This window comes from Symphalangus syndactylus, chromosome 6 (assembly GCF_028878055.3).
Source record: "Symphalangus syndactylus isolate Jambi chromosome 6, NHGRI_mSymSyn1-v2.1_pri, whole genome shotgun sequence".
In the NCBI taxonomy this organism is placed as follows: Eukaryota; Metazoa; Chordata; class Mammalia; order Primates; family Hylobatidae; genus Symphalangus; species Symphalangus syndactylus.
In genome coordinates this window covers 9,983,463-10,002,500 of record NC_072428.2, presented here as the reverse complement: position 1 = coordinate 10,002,500, position 19,038 = coordinate 9,983,463, and the positions used below count along the sequence as shown (strand labels likewise).

Genomic DNA, 19,038 nt, shown 5'->3' with positions numbered 1-19,038 from the left:
ATGGATGTACAAGAGATTTAACCATTCACCTACCGACAGGTATCTGAACTGTTTCTAGTTTTTGTCTATTATGCAGTAAAATGCTCTACCCTTGAGCTATAATCCCAGTTTTTGGCTACTATGATTGAAGTTGTTATGAATATTTGTACATAAATTTTTGTATGGACATAAATTTTCATTTTTCTGAAATAAATGTCCAAGAGTGCAATTGCTGGCTCATATAGTAACTGTATGTTTAGTTTTATTAGAAAATGCCAAACTATTTCCTGAAGTGGCCGTACCATTTTACATTTCCAGCAGCAATGCATGATTGTTTAGGTTTCTCCAGCATTTCGCGTTACCATTATTTTTAACTTTAGCAATTCTGATGATTGTATAGTGATATTTCAACAAAGTTTTAATTTGCATTTCCCTGTTGCTAATAACACTGAGCATCTTTTGTTTTTTTGAAATCAAGTCTTGCTCTTGTCACCCAGGCTGGAGTGCAATGGCATCATCTCAGCTCACTGCTCACGGGCTTGGCCATGGATACCCATTTTCTGATTTTTCTGTTGTTACTGTTGAGTTTTCAGAGTTCTTTATATATTCTAGATATTAGTCCTTTATTGGATACTGGCTTACAAATCTTTTCTGTTGTTCTGTAGCTTGTTTTATTATTTTCATGTGGTTTTTTTTTTGCAGAGTAAAAGTTTTTAATTTTCATGTGGTCCAATTTATAAACTTTCCTTTTATCGATTATGGTTTTGGTTTTAAGTCTAAGAATTATTTGCTAGCCTTACATCCTGGAGATTTTCTAGTTTGCACTTAAAAGTTCTATAGTTTTATGTTTTACATTTAAGTCCATAATCTGTTTTAAGACAGTGAGGTTTAGGGTGAGGTTCATTTTTTTGTTTATGGATGTCCAACTGCTCCAGAATCATTTGTTGAAAAGACTATACTTCCTCCATGGAATTATTTTTGTAGCTTTGTAAAAAATTAGTTGATATTAGTGTGGGTCTATTTCTGGGTTCTCTCTGTTGTTCCAATGATCTACGTGTCTATCTCCACCCCATCCTCCTACTACCACTATCACAGTATCTTGATTACATTAGCAATATAGCAATATAGGAAGCTAACTGTAAAGTGATTCCTCTTTTTTTTTGTTTGTTTTTGTTTTTGAGACGGAGTCTTGCTCTGTCGCTCAGGCTGGAGTGCAGTGGCGCGATCCTGGCTCACTGCAACCTCCGCCTCCTGGGTTCAAGTGATTCTCCTGCCTCAGCCACTCAAGTAGCTGGGACTACAGGAGCGTGCCACCACACCCAGCTAATTTTTGTATTTCTGGTAGAGACGGGGTTTCACCATGTTTGCCAGGATGGTCTCGATCTCTTGACCTTGTGATCTGCCTGCCTCGGCCTTCCAAAGTGCTGGGATTACAGGCGTGAGCCAGCGTGCCTGGCCCTCACCATTAAGTTTCATATTATCTGTAGAGGTTGTTATGCAGATGCTTATATCAAGTTGAGGTAATTCTCTTTCGTTACTAACTTGCTGAGAGGTTTTAATCATGAATGCATGTTCAATATGTCAAATGCCTTTTTTGCCATCAATTGATATAATCACGAATTTTGTTATTCTGTTGTTATCATTACTCTGATGGATTTTTCAATGCTCTATTTTTCTTTTTTTTTTTTTTTTGAGATGAAGTTTCGCTTTTGTCACCCAGGCTGGAGTGCAATGACGCGATCTCGGCTCACTGCAACCTCTGCCTCCCGGGTTCAAGAGATTCTCCTGTCTCAGCCTCCTGAGTAGCTGGGATTAGAGGTGCCCACCACCACCATGCCCAGCTAATTTTTCTATTTTTAGTAGAGATGGGGTTTCACCATGTTGGCCAGGCTGGTCTTGAACTCCTGACCTCAGGTGATCCATCCACCTTGGCCTCCCAAAGTGCTGGGATTACAGGTGTGAGCCACTGCAACTGGACTATTTTTTTTTTTGTTTTTTTGAGATGGAATCTTACTCTTACCCAGGATGGAGTGCAGTGGCGTGATCTCAGCTCACTGCAACCTCTGCCTCCTGGATTCAAGCGATTCTCCTGCCTCAGCCTCCCGAGTAGCTGGGATTATAGGCCCATACCACCACACCCAGCCAATTTTTTGTATTTTTAGTAGAGACAGGGTTTCACCACGTTGGGCAGGCTGGTCTCCAACTCCTGATCTCAAGTGATCTGCTCACTCGGCCTCCCAAAGTGCTGGGATTACAGGCATGAGTCACTGCACCCAGCCTCTATTTTTATGTTCTGATTAAAACCTCTGATTTTAATAAGAGCTATTTATGACAAACCCACAGCCAATATCATACTGAATGGGCAAAAGCTGGAAGGATTCCCTTTGAAAACCGGCATAAGACAAGGATGCCCTCTCTTACCACTCCTTTTCAACATATTATTGGAAGTTCTAGCCAGGGCAATCAGGCAAGAGAAAGAAATAAGGGTATTCAAATAGGAAGAGAGGAAGTCAAATTATCTCTGTTTGCAGATGAACATGATTGTATATTTACAAAACCCCATCCTCTCGGCCCAAGAACTCCTTAAACTGATAAGCAACTTCAGCAAAGTCTCAGGATACAAAATCAATGTGCGAAAAGCACAAGCATTCCTATACACCAATAATGGACAAACAGAGAGCCAAATCATGAGCAAACTCCCATTCACAATTGCTACAAAGAGAGTAAAATACCTAGGATTACCTCTTCAAGGAGAACTACAAACCACTGTTCAACGAACACAAACAAATGGAAGAACATTCCATGCTCGTGGATAGGAAGAATTAATATCATGAAAATGGCCATACTGCCCAAAGTAATTTATAGATTCAATGCTATTCCCATCAAGCTACCATTGACTCTCTTCACAGAATTAGAAAAAACTACTTTAAATTTCATATGGAATCAAAAAAGAGCCTGTATAGCCAAGACAAACCTAAGTAAAAAGAGCAAAGCTGGAGGCATCACGCTACCTGACTTCAAACTATACTGCAAGGCTACAGTAACCAAAACAGCATGGTACTGGTACCAAAACAGATATATAGACCAATGGAACAGAACAGAGGCCTCAGAAATAACACCACACATCTACAACTATCTGATCTTTGACAAACCTGACAAAAACAAGCAATGGGGAAAGGATTCACTATTCAATAAATGGTATTGGGAAAACTGGTTAGCCAGATGCAGAAAACTGAAACTGGACCCCTTCCTTACACCTTATACAAAAATTAACTCAAGATGGATTAAAGAGTTAAACCTAAGACCTCAAACCATAAAAACCCTAGAAGAAAACCTAGAATACTATTCAGGACATAGGCATGGACAAATACTTCATGACTAAAACACCAAAAGCAATGGCAACAAAAGCCAAAATTGACAAATGGGATCTAATTAAATTAAAGAACTTCTGCACGGCAAAGAAACTATCATCAGAATGAACAGGCAACCTACAGAATGGGAGAAAATTTTTGCAATCTATCCATCTGACAAAGGGCTAATATCCAGAATCTACAAGGAACTTAAACAAATTTATAAGAAAAAAACAACCCCATCAAAAAGTGGGTGAAGGATATGAACAGAAACCTTTCAAAAGAAGACATTTATGTGGCCAACAAACATATGAAAAGAAGATCATCACCGGTCATTAGAGAAATGCAAATCAAAACACAATGAGATACCATCTCACGCCAGTTAGAATGGCGATCATTAAAACAACAGATGCTGGAGAGGATGTGGAGAAATAGGAACCACTTTTACACTGTTGGTCGGACTATAAATTAGTTCAATCATTGTGGAAGACAGTGTGGCAATTCCTCAAGGACCCAGAACTAGAAATACCATTTGACCCAGCAATCCCATTACTGGGTAATACCCAAAGGATTATAAATCATTCTACTATAAAGACACATGCATATGTATGTTTACTGCAGCACTATTCACAATAGCAAAGACTTGGAACCAACCCAAATGCCCATCATGTTAGACTGGATAAAGAAAATGTGGCACATATACACCACGGAATACTATGCAGCCATAGAAGAAGAATGAGTTTGTGTCCTTTGCAGGGACATGGATGAAGCTGGAAGCCATCATTCTCAGCAAACTAACATAGGAACAGAACACTAAACACCGCAATTTCTCACTTGTAAGTGGGAGTTGAACAATGAGAACATACGGGCACAGGGAGGGGAACGTCACACACTGGGGTCTGTCAGGGGTTGGGGGGCAAGGGGAGGGATAGCATTAGGAGAAATACCTAATGAAGATGACGGGCTGATGGATGCAGCAAACCACCATGACACGTGTACCCATGTAACGAACCTGCATGTTCTGCACATGTATCCCAGAACTTAAAGTATAATAAAAAAAAACAAAAAACACAAAACCTCTGATTTTACCATTTAAATGTTTAAAAAAAGGGAAAAATTCCACAAAAAGCCTAGTCCTCTAAAAGGTGTTGTTGATAAAGAAGCATGTGAAAGGAAAAAATGGAAGCACATGAATACAAAGGCCCCAGGAATGTGATTTCATTTTATTAACTGTTTTATAATGAAACTCATTCTAACCATAAATGCGTATTTATCAGACAGGCCCAAGCCCCTATGGAAGTAAATGACATGAGTAATGCACATGATTAATTTATGATACTAACCTCTTGCCTCAAGAAAGGATTTTCCTTTTTGAGCTCTTCAGAAAGATCTTCTCCTTCCAGCCATTCCTTCATGCCAGTCTGTTCTGCCCAAGCATTCACAGTCGCTAGGGCAGCAGCTCGAACATTGTTCTAAATGGAGAAGATAATCAGCAAAAATAATATCTACTACAGTTTGGAGGTAGGGGGTGATCACTGTTGCTTTATGAACATGAACAATGGAGGGTTCTCTAAGGCCCACATGAACATATATGAAACCATCTTCTCTGAAACAGAAACTAGTTCTATGATGGTACTAAAACTCCAAAGTAAAGTAGAAATATAAAACTCCAAATTGTAAAACTTGTGTACTCAGTTAATCAGGCAAAACAGTGAGTGATCTGGGCATAAAATATCATATAAGAAGAATAACTCTTAGGCCGGGCGTGGTGGCTCACGCTTGTAATCCCAGCACTTTGGGAGGCCGAGGCGGGCGGATCACGAGGTCAGGAGATCGAGACCACGGTGAAACCCTGTCTCTACTAAAAATACAAAAAAACTAGCCAGGCGTGGTGGCGGGCGCCTGTAGTCCCAGCTACTCGGAGAGGCTGAGGCAGGAGAATGGCGTGAACCCAGGAGGCGGAGCTTGCAGTGAGCCGAGATTGCGCCACCGCACTCCACCCTGGGCGACAGAGCGAGACTCCGTCTAAAAAAAAAAAAAAAAAAAAGAATAACTCTTATATTTTGTTTCCTGAATAGTTGGGGGCATTTACGTCCATGTCTGTCTGCTAAAGAATGAAATTCTAAATGTTAAACACATCATAATGGTTAAGACTGAAATTGCTAATAAATTGACTGAAAATTAGTTATGTTTTTTTTTTTTTTTTTTTTTTGAGACGGAGTCTCGCTCTGTCGCCCAGGCTGGAGTGCAGTGGCGCGATCTCGGCTCACTGCAAGCTCCGCCTCCCGGGTTCACGCCATTCTCCTGCCTCAGCCTCTCCGAGTAGCTGGGACTACAGGCGCCCGCCACCACGCCCGGCTAATTTTTTTGTATTTTTAGTAGAGACGGGGTTTCACCGTGGTAGTTATGTTTTTATATTAATTTACATTAATATTAAAATAGCACAAATTATATTAAATTAAAGAAAGTTCCTCAAGTTAACTAAATTATACAACAGTATAGAGATATTCAAATATTTAGTCTAAGGCTAAACATTGTAACCTTCAATGATATTTCAGTGACTTCTAGGACTATGAAACTACAAATATCTTGCTGAACTACTAGAAGATCCCACTCTAATAGTTCAGAAAAATAAAAGTAGAAAATAACTTAATGAACTCCAAATTCACATATTTATTCACTATAGCAAAATGTTACACAATTATGTTATAATCGTAATAGCAACCATTTATTGTGTGCATACTACATGAGACAGGCACAATAAAATGTACCTTACATACAGACTCATTTAATTCTGTAAGAAAGAAATTTCACAGATAAAGAAAACTGACACTCAATGAAGACAGCTTATCTAAAAGTCACAAAACTAATAAGTGATATCTGGTCACCTTAATACTGCCTGGAAGATAAAAATGTTTACTGTTTTTCTTCTAATATTTTCATCTTTATAAAGTTTATAAGGTCTTTATGTGACTCTAAAAAGAGAATTATCTTTAACCCAAGACATGGCTGGCCTATTCCAGAATGGAGCTATGGTGAAAAGAGTTAGGTTTACCTTGCTGTCTCCAAGGACTGTGATGATAGGGATGCCTAAATTTTTTACATGTTGCTTAATATTTGGGCCCATGGCTACTGCCAGTTGTTGCAGGATATTCAACGTTTGCTGTACCTGAGTGGAAAGAGCCAATACTTTATGTTGAAACCATAAGCAAGTTGCGTGCAAACTTCCGTAAATTTGCTGCTATACTGTCAATACAGCAGGAGATTTCTGGCCTACTCAAGAGACAGAGACGTTGGCTTGTCATGCTATTCTACTTCTTCTAATTAACTTTTAGGCAGTGGTCTCTCTTTTTATCATCAGTTCGTAAAACTAGATTATCAGAATTTATAGATTTATAGATTTATTTATAGATTTATTTATAGATTTATAGATTTATTTATTTATAGATTTATTTACAACTTTAAGGTAAAACCTAGTTTTAGGAAATCCTGACATAAAAATCCACATTTAAAAATCAGAAATTATCATGTTTACATGTATTACAAGCAGTTTTATACAAATATATTCAATATTGGATTCCTGCAAAAAGCAAATCCTGAGACTCATAAAAATTTGATAAATAAATCTGCCAACTACCATCACATATTGAGATACACTTAATAAATTAAAGGCAGCTATTTCTAGTTCAAAGCAAATAAAGTAACCACTTATTTTTTGCGAGTGAAGGCTACACTGAAAAGGTAACTCCTGCAGCAGCGGGGAGGGGAGATAAAAAGAACAGCCATATGCTCTACATACCAAGATTTTATTTGAATCATTGAGTCGACCCTTCAAGGCAGTTGGAAGTTCACCTATATTCGGTTGGATAAATTTTGCTTCATTAATAATACCTGCCACTTCATCTAGGCCTTCTTTCCTAATCTTCCAATTCTTATCACCAATCTTAGATACCAACTCTGAAGTGATTTTATCACTGAAAAACAGAAAATAACCTTTAATTCCAGACTCCAAAAAAACGATGATATCACGTAAGTTCCCCTCACTGAATTCAAAAAGAAGACAACATTCAGAATTCAATACAATGAATGAAATAAACCATTTCACAGACTGGAACCTACCTGATCTCCGTCCTCGGCAAAAGATCAACGACATCATTGCTCCCGTCATCTGGTTCATCTCCATCTTCTCCTTCATCTGTACCACTTGTGCTATGTTTGGAAATTCCTCTGGTTGGAGCAGGTGGACTTTGTCCCTGCATCTATACACAAATGAATGAGTAAGGCTAATGAAATTTATATAGGATATGGATGGGAACAAACAAATTAGAGAGGGTGCCTATGTCAAACTCTCATTCCTTTATAATACCTATTTACACAGTAAATAGTAAATAGTATTTGACTGCTACCTAGATTACAATTTTGAGACCACATGTCAAAAGGTATTTTTATACAAAACCTACTAGAGGGCAGGGTGTGGTGGCTCACACTTATAATTCCAGTACTTTGGGAGGCCAAAGCGGGTGGATCATCTAAGGTCAGGAGTTCGAGACCAGCCTGGCTGACACGGTGAAACCTCGTCTATACTAAAAATACAAAAATTAGCGGGGTGTGGTGGTGCACACCTGTGGTCCTAGTTACGCAAGAGGCTAATGCAGGATAATCACTTGAACCCAGGAGGCATAGGTTGCAGTGAGCTGAGATTGCCCACTGCACTCCAGCCTGGGTGACAGAGCGAGATTCTGTCTCCAAAACAAAACATTCCCCCAAAACCTGTTAGAATTATGAAGCTATCTTTTGACTCATATACTCAAGACAATACAGAGCAGGTGTACCAACACTCAGCAATTTCAGTTAGAAATATTATTTGAGGAGGGTCAAGTTTTTTTTTGTTTTTTTTTTTTGAGACGGGAGTCTTGCTCTGTCGCCCAGGCTGGATGGAGTGCAGTGACGTGATCCCAGCTCACTGCAAGCTCCGCCTCCCAGGTTCATGCCATTCTCCTGCCTCAGCCTCCCGAGTAGCTGGGACCATAAGCGCCCGCCACCACACCTGGCTAATTTTTTGTATTTTTAGTAGAGACGGGGTTTCACTGTGTTAGCCAGGATGGTCTCCATCTCCGGACCTCATGATCTGCCCGCCTCGGCCTCCCGAAGTGCTGGGATTACAGGCGGGAGACACCACACCCGGCCGAGGAGGGTCAAGTTTTTAAATTTATGTTTTTATTTTATATTTTTCAAAAATGTTATATTTGGCCAGGAACAGTGGCTCATGCCTGTAATCCCAACACTTTGGGAGGTTGAGGTGGGAGGAGTGCTTGAGCCCAGGAGCTCAAGACCATCCTGGGCAACAAAGGGAGACCTTGTCTCTACAAAAAATTTTAAAAGTTAGCTGGGCATGACAGCATGTGCCTGTGGTTCCAGCTACTTGGGAGCTAAGGCAGGAGGACCACTTGAGCCTGGGGGGTTGAGGCTGCAGTGGGACATGATTGTGCCAATGCACTCCAGCCTGGGTGACAGAGTAAGACCCTGTCTCTAAAAAAAATTAAATAAAATGTTATATTTAATGTACTTTTTGACCAGGTAATACATTTACAACGTTTGACATTGTATGAAAGAACATAAAGAGGAAAATCTCCCATTCTATACTGTAGCTACCTAGTTATCTTCCTTATACATAAAACCATTGGCTGGTCTTGGTGGCTAACGCCTGTAATCCCAGCACTTTGGGAGGCCAAAATGGGCAGGTCACCAGAGGTCAGGAGTTTGAGACCAGCCTAGCCAACATGGTGAAACCTCATCTCTACTAAAAATACAAAAATTAGCCTGGCATCGTAGCACATGCCTGTAATCCCAGCTTCTCAGCTGAGGAGGCTGAGGCAGGAGAATTGCTTGAACCTGGAAGGTGGAGGTTGGAATAAGCCCAGGAAGTGCCATTGTACTGTATAGCCTGGGCAACAAGAGTGAAACTCCGTCTCAAAACAAACAAAACAACCCAAAAACAAAACAAACAAACAACAAATAAAAAAATTTTTTTTTTTCTTTTTGAGACAGAATCTTGCTCTGTCACCCAGGCTGGAATGCAGTGGCATGATCTTGATTCACTGCAACCTGTGCCTCCTGGGTTCAAGTGATTCTTATGCCTCAGCCTCCTAAGTAGCTGGGATTCCAGGGCGTGCCACCACACTTGGCTGACTTTTGTATTTCTAGTAGAGACGGAGTTTCGCCATATTGGCCAGGCTGGTCTCGAACTCCTGACCTCAAGTGATCTGCCCGCCTCGGCCTCCCAAAGTGATGGGATTACAGGCGTGAGCCACCAAGCCCAGCCAAAATCATCAATTTCTTATGAACTCTTCCAGGGATACTTTATTGTGCATAAAAGCAAATACATACATATTCTTCATTCCAGAAAGACAGAGTCTCAGTATGTTACCCAGGCTGGAGTGCAGTGGCTATTCATAGTTGTGATCCCACTACTGATCTGCACTGGAGTTTTGATCTGCTCTGTTTCTTTTTTTTTTTTTTTCTTTTGAGAAAAGGTCTCTCTGTGTGGCCTAGGCTCGAGTACAGTGGTACAAACACGGCTCACTAGAGCCTCAACCTCCTAGGCTCAGGTGATCCTCCCACCTTGGCCTCCTGTGCAGCTGGGACCACAGGCATGTGCCACTATGCCTGGCTAATTTTTTGATTTTTTTTTTTGTAGAGACAAGGTCTGATTTTGTTGCCCAGGCTGGTCTTAAACTCCTGGGCTCAGGGGATCCTCCTGCCTTGGCCTCCCAAAGTGCTGGGATTACACGCATGAACCACTGCACCTGGCCGACCTGCTCTGTTTCTGATCTGGGCCAGTTCACCTCTCCTTGGGCAACCTGGTGGTCTCAGCTCCTGGGAGGTCACAATACTAATGCTGAACTTAGTGTGGACACCCAACTGGCATAGCACACTACAGCCCAAAACATCTGCGCTTAAACTGTAGCTTAAGCTACTCCTGAGTAGCTGGGACTACAGGCGTGCACCACCACATCCAACAGTTTAGTCTTAATGAGATTCTCAAGTCTACTAACAGATTGTATCATTTGTGGAAATTCTACCTTCTCAAATTCTGCATCTATCTGGGATAGGAGGGCAGGCTTCTCATCCTCAAAGAACATTCGCAAAGAGGGACCAACATACAGATACATCACGCCAAGCAGGGTTATGGCAGCAGTCCTCACAGCCTGCCAGACAGAAGAAAAAGAACTTTTTAAATCACAAAGATGGCAATAATAACTTTTTAAATCTACAAAGATGGAAATACTGCCCTATATATGTTGTTGTGTACTCACTGGGTTTGTTGCAGCAAGAGCTGTCTTCACATTGCTGATGAAAGCTTTGACATTCAACCTAGAAGAAACATTCAGAATTAAAAGCAAACAAATGAAACCCTCAAAATACTCAATTGAGTTTTATAAAGCCAGACTCTAGGACTGGCTCCCTTTGGCGAAGTTCTCACTTTTTCTCTTCCTACACTAACTTTGTTTTATTTATTTGAGACAGAGTCTTGCTCTGTCACCTAGGCTAGAGTACAGTACATGATAGCTCACTGCAACCTCTGCCTCTCTGGTTCAAGTGATTCTCATGCCTCAGCCTCCTGAGTAGCTGAGATTACAGGTGTGTGACACCACGCCCAGCTAATTTTTTTTTTGTTTGTTTGTTTTTAGTAGAGACAGGGTTTCACCATGTTGGCCAGGCTGGTCTCGCACTCCTTACCTCAAGTGATCTGCCTGCCTCAGCCTCCCAAAGTGCTGGGATTACAGGTGTGAGCTACCGCACCCAGCCTCCTACACTAACTTTAAAGTGAGCTTTAAATACTATCTATATGCTGACAATCCTATTATGCTTAATTACAACTCCTAAATCCAATATTGAACTCTCTCCTGAACTCCAGATTCACATCATCCAGCTGCCTTTGTGATATTTCCATTTGTATGCCTGGAAGGCAGCCTACATCTAATATATTGAAACCAAACTCCCGATTGTCCTCACTCCAATCCCAAAACCTGTTCCTGCCAGTCTTCTCCACCTCAGTAAAGAGCCACATTTTTCTTCCAGTTGTTCAGGCTCTCCTTGACTTTTTGAAGTTATCTCTGACTTGTCTCTCTCTTGTTCTGTTCTACTTTTTAAACATCTTATCAGTTATAACACTTCCACTTCTACAATCTATGTCCAAACCACCAGAATTTCTCGACAGGATTATTCCAATGGCCTACTAATTCGTCTTCCTGTCTTTGATCTCCTCTCTGTTTTCTCTGACAATAGTCAGAATATGAACCTGTTACTCTTCTGCTCAAAAATCCCCTAATGCCTTCCCAACTTATTCAAAATGTTGAGGCCCCACATGACCTGGCACCCATTCTTTCTCCAGCTTTATCTCCTACCACTTCCTACCCACTCACTCATTGTTCTATAGCTACATTCTGAAGGAAATACACTCCTTGCTATTTTAAATACATCACATGTGCTCCTACCACAGAGCTTTTGGCATTTGCTCTTCCCTTGGTCTAGAATGCTCCTCTCTGATTATCACAGCTTGCTCTCTCATGTCCTGGTCTCTGCTCAAATGTCATTTTTTCAGGAAGAACTCTTCAACTACTATATAGAAAACAACACCATCTAAACTATACCACATTATTCCATTTAACCCCTCATCCTGCTTTACATAAACATATATATGTAAAAAAATATATATATATTTTTTGAGATGGAGTTTTGTTCTTGTTGCTGAGGCTGGAGAGCAATGGCATGATCTTGGCTCACTGCAACCTCTGCCTCCTGGATTGAAGTGATTCTCCTGCCTCAGCCTCCTGAGTAGCTGGGATTACAGCACCACCACACCCAGCTAATTTTGTATTTTTAGTAGAAGCGGGGTTTCTCCATGTTGGTCAGGCTGGTCTCGAACTCCTGACCTCAGGTGATCTGCCCACCTCAGCCTCCCAAAGTTCTGGGATTACAAGCATGAGCCACCGTGCCCAGCCTGCCTGCCTCTCTGTCTCTCTGTCTCTCTCTCTCTCTATATATATATATATTTTTTTTTTAACTGTTTATTACCTATCTTTCTTTACTCAAATGTAACTCCCATGAAACAGAAATTTAATTTTGTTCATGATGTATTCTGAAGGACTGGAACAAACAATTGGAACACTGTAGTGGCCAATATGTAATTGTTTAATAAATGAATAAATGAAAGATCATAACAAAAAAGGAAAATACACGGCTTTTATGGCTTTTATAAGTGACATGCCAAGAGATTTGTGTTATATCAAAGACTATACAATTAAGAGGAATTATAACAATACCCTCAACTATGGGAGAACACCACAGATAATAACATAACAAACAGTTCTTTGTTATTTGAGTAACTTCTAGAGTAGTGTTTTTTCAATCAGTAGAACTCGAAATACCCTTTTACAAGATATTAACAGGCATGTTGCAAAATGTAGCATGGCACAGAGAAAGGCAACATAGTATAGCAGCTACATCATTCTTTCTCCAAACTAGAATGCCTGGATTAAAATCTTGGTTTTGCCACTTTCCTAACTATGATGGGCCCAAATTACTTAAACTTTCTGTGCCTTAGTCCTCATCTATAAGATAGGGATAACATAATACCTCACTTAGTTGTTATGATGATTAAATCAAATGAATTATGATTTAGAAAGTGCTTTTTAAAAGTACCTGGAATAAAGTAAACTGTATTAAGTTTTGTTTTAAATAAACAACTGTGCTCTATATGCAAATAAGTTTGGGAACAGTGGGTTAAACAAAGTTAAACAAGCTCTTCTATTGCAGGATTTCTGACAGCATTTAACTCACCAAGGCATACTATAAGTCTTTAAACAAATGTAATTATATACAGAAATTTCCTAATGTATTTGACTAGAAATTCTTGGAACTGGATTTTCTGTGGGACAGCTATTAATGCTTAAGGAAAAATAACTTAGAGAACTCTTTCAGTGAATATCAAAAAGCAGGAACACAAGCCAATACAGACCTTTGAGAACAAAGGTAATTTTATTTTATATAAATGAGACAATCCAGCTCTCACTCTTCAGAAATAAACAGCAATAGCTATGACAAATCACGACTTAGAGACTGACAGAACATTTATTTGTTCTGACTTACCCAGAAAAACCAAATTCTTTTATGGCATTTGATAGCCAATTCAGAGTTTCTGACTGATTTTTGGGATTCTTTTGTGAGAAAGCCATTGACACAACCTGAAACGGGAAAAACAACGGATCTGTGTTTTATCTTGTATTTCTTATAGAAATACAGCACGACATTAAGGCAGATGTGCATTAAACAGTTTTCTGATGCTAAAACAACTGCAAGAATGCCTTAGGAACAAGAGTGGACCTACACAAGAAAATGAGGTGAGTGATAGTAGGGCTAAAGGCATTCTGGACTGTTTATAGCTTTGTAGCAAGCAATTACTCTGCATTATAATGTCTTTTTTTTTTTTTTTTTTTTTTTAAGAGATAGGGTCTTGCTCTGTCACCCAGGAGTACAGTGGCACAATCATCAATCATTGCAGCCTCAAGCTCGTGGGCTTTCACCTTCTATAGAATTTTTTGTTTGTTCTGAGACAGAGTCTCACTCTGTTGCCCAGGCTGGAGTACAGTGGCGTGATCTCGGCTCACTGCCACGTCTGTCTCCCCGGTTCAAGTGATTCTCCTGCCTCAGCCTCCCTAGTAGCTGGCATTACAGGTGTGCACCACCACGCCCAGCTAATTTTTGTATTTTTAGTAGAGACAGGGTTTCACCATGTTGGCCAGGCTGGTCTCAAACTCCTGGCCTCAAGTCATCCTCCCGTCTCGGCCTCCCAAAGTGCTGGGATTACAGGTGTGAGCCCCTGCGTCTGACCGAATATTTTTGACTAAGATAAATTTTCATCACTAGGCAATAGAGTATTTTTAAAGGTAAAAATAAAAATGCAGTATCAAAGGGCCGGGCATGGTGGCTCATGCCCGTAATCCTAGCACTTTGGGAGGCTGAGGCAGGTGGATCACCTGAGGTCAGGAGTTCGAGACCAGCCTGGCCAACGTGGCGAAATCCCATCTCTATTAAAATTCAAAAATTAGGCAGGCGTGGTGGCAGGCACCTGTAATTCCAGCTATGCGGAAGGCGGAAGCAGGAGAAGCACTTGAACCCGGGAGGGTTGCAGTGAGCCAAGATCGCACCACTGCACTCCAGCCTGGGCAACAGAGTGAAACTCCATCTCAAAAAAATGCAGTACCAAAAAAGATTTTACTTGAGAAGATAAAAACTAATGTTTAATTAGTAAGCTTAAAGTTTGGGGAAAAAATTGGGAAAACTGGAGGAATAAGAGTTCTGTGTCACTAACCTGTTCAGCAGTCCATGGTAACATACAGGCTTCAGCTATTGCTGTCATAGCTTCTTTTGCATTGTTCCCACATTTCACATCTCCAATCTTGTCCACAAGGCCATCTAATACAATCTGAGCTGACGTTTTGGAAAAATTTCCCTTCTGGGCAATCAAAGCAACTATATGGAGCTTCATTTGCATCACCTGAACAAGGATAAGAATCATAAAGTTAAGAGCAAGCCAAGGACATTTATTTATTTACTTGTATTAACAGCATGTAACAGATATGACATAGTTAGGGACAGCTGAAAACACAACTAAAGTAAAATCAGGATTTTAAACAAATATGCAAAATAATTTGTATCCTTTAATTGTTACCAATTTTTTTTTTTTTTTTTTGGAGACAGAGTTTTGCTCTTGTTGCCCAGGCTGGAGTGCAATGGCACAATCTCGGCTCACCGCAACCTCCACCTCCTAGGTTCAAGCGATTCTCCTGCCTCAGCCTCTGGAGTAGCTGGGATTACAGGCATGCACCATCACACCCGGCTAATTTTGTATTTTTAGTAGAGACAGGGTTTCTCCATGTTGGTCAGGCTGGTCTCGAACATCCTGACCTCAAGTGATACGCCTGCCTCGGCCTCCCAAAGTGCTGAGATTACAAGCGTGAGCCACCGCACCTGGCCAATTGTTACTAATTATTTAACTGACAGTGAAGAGAGGGAAAAAAAAGCTACTCAGTGTTCCAAAATATTAACAAGTAATATTGCACAGAAAGTTTATTAATTGAAAAATCTGATTTTTAAATTTTCCTCCTCTTATGATTATTTGCATTTAGTACTGAACACACAACCTAAAATACACAACAAATTACTATACTGACTGCATAACTGAGAATTACTACTAGGGCTGCCTACAAAAACACTACAACCCTCTTATACACACATACAACACAGAACTTCAGAGATTTTAGAGAACTTGTTGGCTTTTAAGTAAAAGAATAAAAAGATCTGTGGAAAATAATTTAAAGATATTATTGTGATGGCAGACCTATGGGATTAAGGACCGCTTTGCTCATACTTTTCTTTGTACTGTGTGAATATTTTAACTTTTTTTGTTAAGCCACTAGAAATTCTATTATACAGATTAATTTAGGTGACAAATACCCCCATTTATTTATGTATTTATTTATTTGACAGAATCTTGTTCTGTCACCCAAGCTGGAGTGCAGTGGTGAGATATCAGCTTACTGCAACCTCTGCCTCCCGGGTTCAAGCGATTCTCATGCCTCAGCCTCCCAAGTAGCTGGGATTACTTACAGGCGCACGCCGCCACGCCTGGCTCATTTTTGTATTTTTAGTAGAGATGAGGTTTCACCATGTTGGCTGGGCTGGTCTCGATCTCCTGACCTCAAGTGGATCTCACCTCAGCCTCCCCAAGTGCTGGGATTACAGGTGTGAGCCATTGTGCCCAGTCACACAAACACCCTCTTTTAAAATGCAATTATCGCCTGGCTCATGCCTGTAATCCCAGCACTTTGGTAGGTTGAGGCAAGAGGAATGCTTGAGCCCAGGAGTTCAAGACCAGCCTGGTCAATATGGAGGGACCGCAGCTCTACAACAAGTACAAAAATTAGTTGGGTATGGTGGCCCTCGCCTCTAGTCCCAGATACTTGGGAGGCTGAGGTGGGAGGATCACTTGAACCCAGGAGGCTAAGGCTGCAGAGAGACATGTTCACGCCACTGCACTATCTAGCCTGGGCAACAGAGTGAGACTTTGTCTCAAACCCCCAAAATTTGACATAGCAGGCATGTGAAAAAACGAAAATTAAAAAAAGAAAAAAATCCCAAACCAAAAAACAAACCAAAGAAATGTAATTATCTTGGGTGGGACTTCTGCAATTGTGGAGTCAAAACCTCTGAAAAACTGATCTTCCTTAAAAGCACCATAGAACACTGGCAAAAACTATCCAACTTATCTCACAACTCTGAAAATTAAATAAGGCTTGTAACAATACAAGAACCATTTAAAGAAAGGATGCTGAATTTCAGTAAGGACACTGAGGTTTCTGGTGACTTAACTTGCCTTGTTCCCCTTTTCTTCCAGCTCCACAGTAGCCTTCAAAACCTGAAGTCTTGTAACCATGGCAACTATGAAAACCTAGAGCTGTGCTGCCACTAGCAGGTGGGGGGACAGCTCAGGTTTGGACCTCCTCAGAAAGTTTTGACCCAAAGTACTGTCTTGTCTGGCAGCTTCCTAGAAAAGCTCCATTTGAAGGGCCTGTTATTTGACTGGACTCTGGCTAGCTCAGTGGGAAAAGCCCTATCCCCAGGGATTTTGTTGAAAACAATGAGTGGCAACTGTTTAACATCTAACATCAGAACTGTGTAAGTCCACAATACCAGTTGGGGGAAACCAGCTTGGTCAAAAACATAAAAGGATCTAGGGAATAAGATATCCACAGAGGACTCTGAGAATCTAGAAGGTCATGCGAATATTCAAGGTTATGTGTATGCCCAGGAAAGACTGAAAAGGGCCCTAATCTCGGATCTCTGACTGACCTTCAAGACCTTGGTTAAAAAGTGAATTCCAGGGTAAAGCTGTAAAGTGCCTGAGTATCTCTGGCATGATCCAGCACGCACACACACACAACCATACACACTCCCACCCCTTCGCAGAGGGTGGGGGACAGATCATATTGGTTCAAGACATTTAAGAAAATCTGTCCAGTCATTAGCTTGTCATTAAGTTAACCAAGGAGACAGTCTTTGGTGGCTGAAAATCAAAATCACAATGAGATTACACTTCATACTCTCTATGAATTTGAGAAAAAAATTAGCAAGGTGTAGTGATGCAAGCCTGTGGTCCCAAATACTTGGGAGGCTGAAGTGGGAGGATCTCTGGAGCCTAAGGTGTCAACACTGCAGTGAGCCACGTTTGCACCACCACACTCCAGACAACTGAGTGAAGCCCTTTCTCAAAAAAAAAAAAAAAGCTGGTGTGAGAGGAATCTTTTAGAATATTTAGCCTTTGTGGAGCTGGCCTATACGAATAAGGTGCTATGTAACACAATCTAAGGGAAACACAGTGTATGAGGGAGCTAAACATCCTAGAGGGAAAACAAGAGGTGGCAGCAGAAAAGAAACCAAAAACAGACTAGCAGGATGCCAAAAATAAACCTGATACATTTCAACTTTGTTTAGCATGAGGTCTATTTTATGTACATCTAGAAAAAGAGCAGGAAACTTTTTCTCATTTTCCTTCCTGCACCACTTTCCTATACTTCCCTCTATACCCACCCCTTAGACTAATAACTTGGTACTGCTAAATTTCAGCTCTGTTATCAGTTAATGGAGCTATACAATTGATTATTTTCACTGGCAATTTAAGGACTGCACTTATTTTTTATCCCATCAAGTAAAAAAGCTATCTACTATTTATTTCTCCCTTGAATATGTAAAGATTAGATAAGGAGGCTTCTCGGCCTAAAAATGAGAAGAAAAAATGCATATATCTAAATTATACAAATTATATATGGATGTATACATATTTACACATATATAAATCCCTAATTATATAAAGTTATACAGTTGACCCTTGAACAACATAGGTTTGAACTGCAAAGATCCACTTATGTATGAATTTTCTTCTGCCTCCTGAAGAAACACACTCCTGAAACAGCAAGACAAACCCCTTTTCTTACTCTTTCTCCTCAGCCTATTCAACATGAAGATGATGGGAACTGATGGGAATTGAAGACCTTTATGATGATCCATTGCCACTTAATAAATAGTAAATATGTTTTCTCTTTCTTCGGATTTTCTTAATCACACTTTTTCTCTAGCTTACTTTATTGTAAGAATACAATATACATACATGTAACATACAAATATGTTAACTGACTATGTTATCAGTAGGGCTTCTGGCAACAGTAGGCTATTAGTAGTTAAGTTGTTGGGGAGTCCAGAGTTATATGTGAAGTTTCAACTGCACAAGGGGTAGTGCCCCTAATCACCACACTGTTCAACTGTAGTTGTGTCCAATTAAAATGCACACACTCCGTTGTTCATTAAAAATCATTACCAGGCCGGGCGCGGTGGCTCACGCTTGTAATCCCAGCACTTTGGAAGGCCGAGGCGGGCGGATCACGAGGTCAGGAGATCGAGACCACGGTGAAACCCCGTCTCTACTAAAAATACAAAAAAATTAGCTGGGCGTGGTGGCGGGCGCCTGTAGTCCCAGCTACTCGGAGAGGCTGAGGCAGGAGAATGGCGTGAACCCGGGAGGCGGGGCTTGCAGTGAGCCGAGATTGCGCCACTGCACTCCAGCCTGGGTGACAGAGCGAGACTCCATCTC

The 19,038-nt window shown here is 40.7% G+C and overlaps 1 protein-coding gene and 1 long non-coding RNA gene across 4 annotated transcripts in view; one reads left to right on the top strand and one right to left on the bottom strand.

Moving 5' to 3' along the window:
• The window catches only part of LOC134736868 (uncharacterized), an 18,602-nt gene extending 118 nt beyond the window's left edge, over nt 1-18,484 (top strand). Inside the window, exons 1-4 of the long non-coding RNA XR_010121274.1 lie at nt 1-39; nt 13,627-13,732; nt 16,789-16,866; nt 18,399-18,484. The exon at nt 1-39 is cut by the window's left edge and continues 118 nt beyond it. This is a non-coding gene — a long non-coding RNA (uncharacterized lncRNA). The remainder of the gene's footprint in view (nt 40-13,626; nt 13,733-16,788; nt 16,867-18,398) is intronic.
• The window catches only part of CKAP5 (cytoskeleton associated protein 5), a 107,815-nt gene that overhangs the window by 28,935 nt on the left and 59,842 nt on the right, over nt 1-19,038 (bottom strand). For all 3 annotated transcript variants that reach the window (XM_055281683.2, XM_063640826.1, XM_063640827.1), the window contains 8 exons: nt 14,704-14,889; nt 13,482-13,576; nt 10,646-10,703; nt 10,412-10,537; nt 7,449-7,588; nt 7,129-7,303; nt 6,385-6,498; nt 4,673-4,801 (listed from right to left, as the gene is read on the bottom strand). In XM_055281683.2, the coding sequence (XP_055137658.1) occupies nt 4,673-4,801; nt 6,385-6,498; nt 7,129-7,303; nt 7,449-7,588; nt 10,412-10,537; nt 10,646-10,703; nt 13,482-13,576; nt 14,704-14,889 (1,023 nt within the window). The remainder of the gene's footprint in view (nt 1-4,672; nt 4,802-6,384; nt 6,499-7,128; nt 7,304-7,448; nt 7,589-10,411; nt 10,538-10,645; nt 10,704-13,481; nt 13,577-14,703; nt 14,890-19,038) is intronic.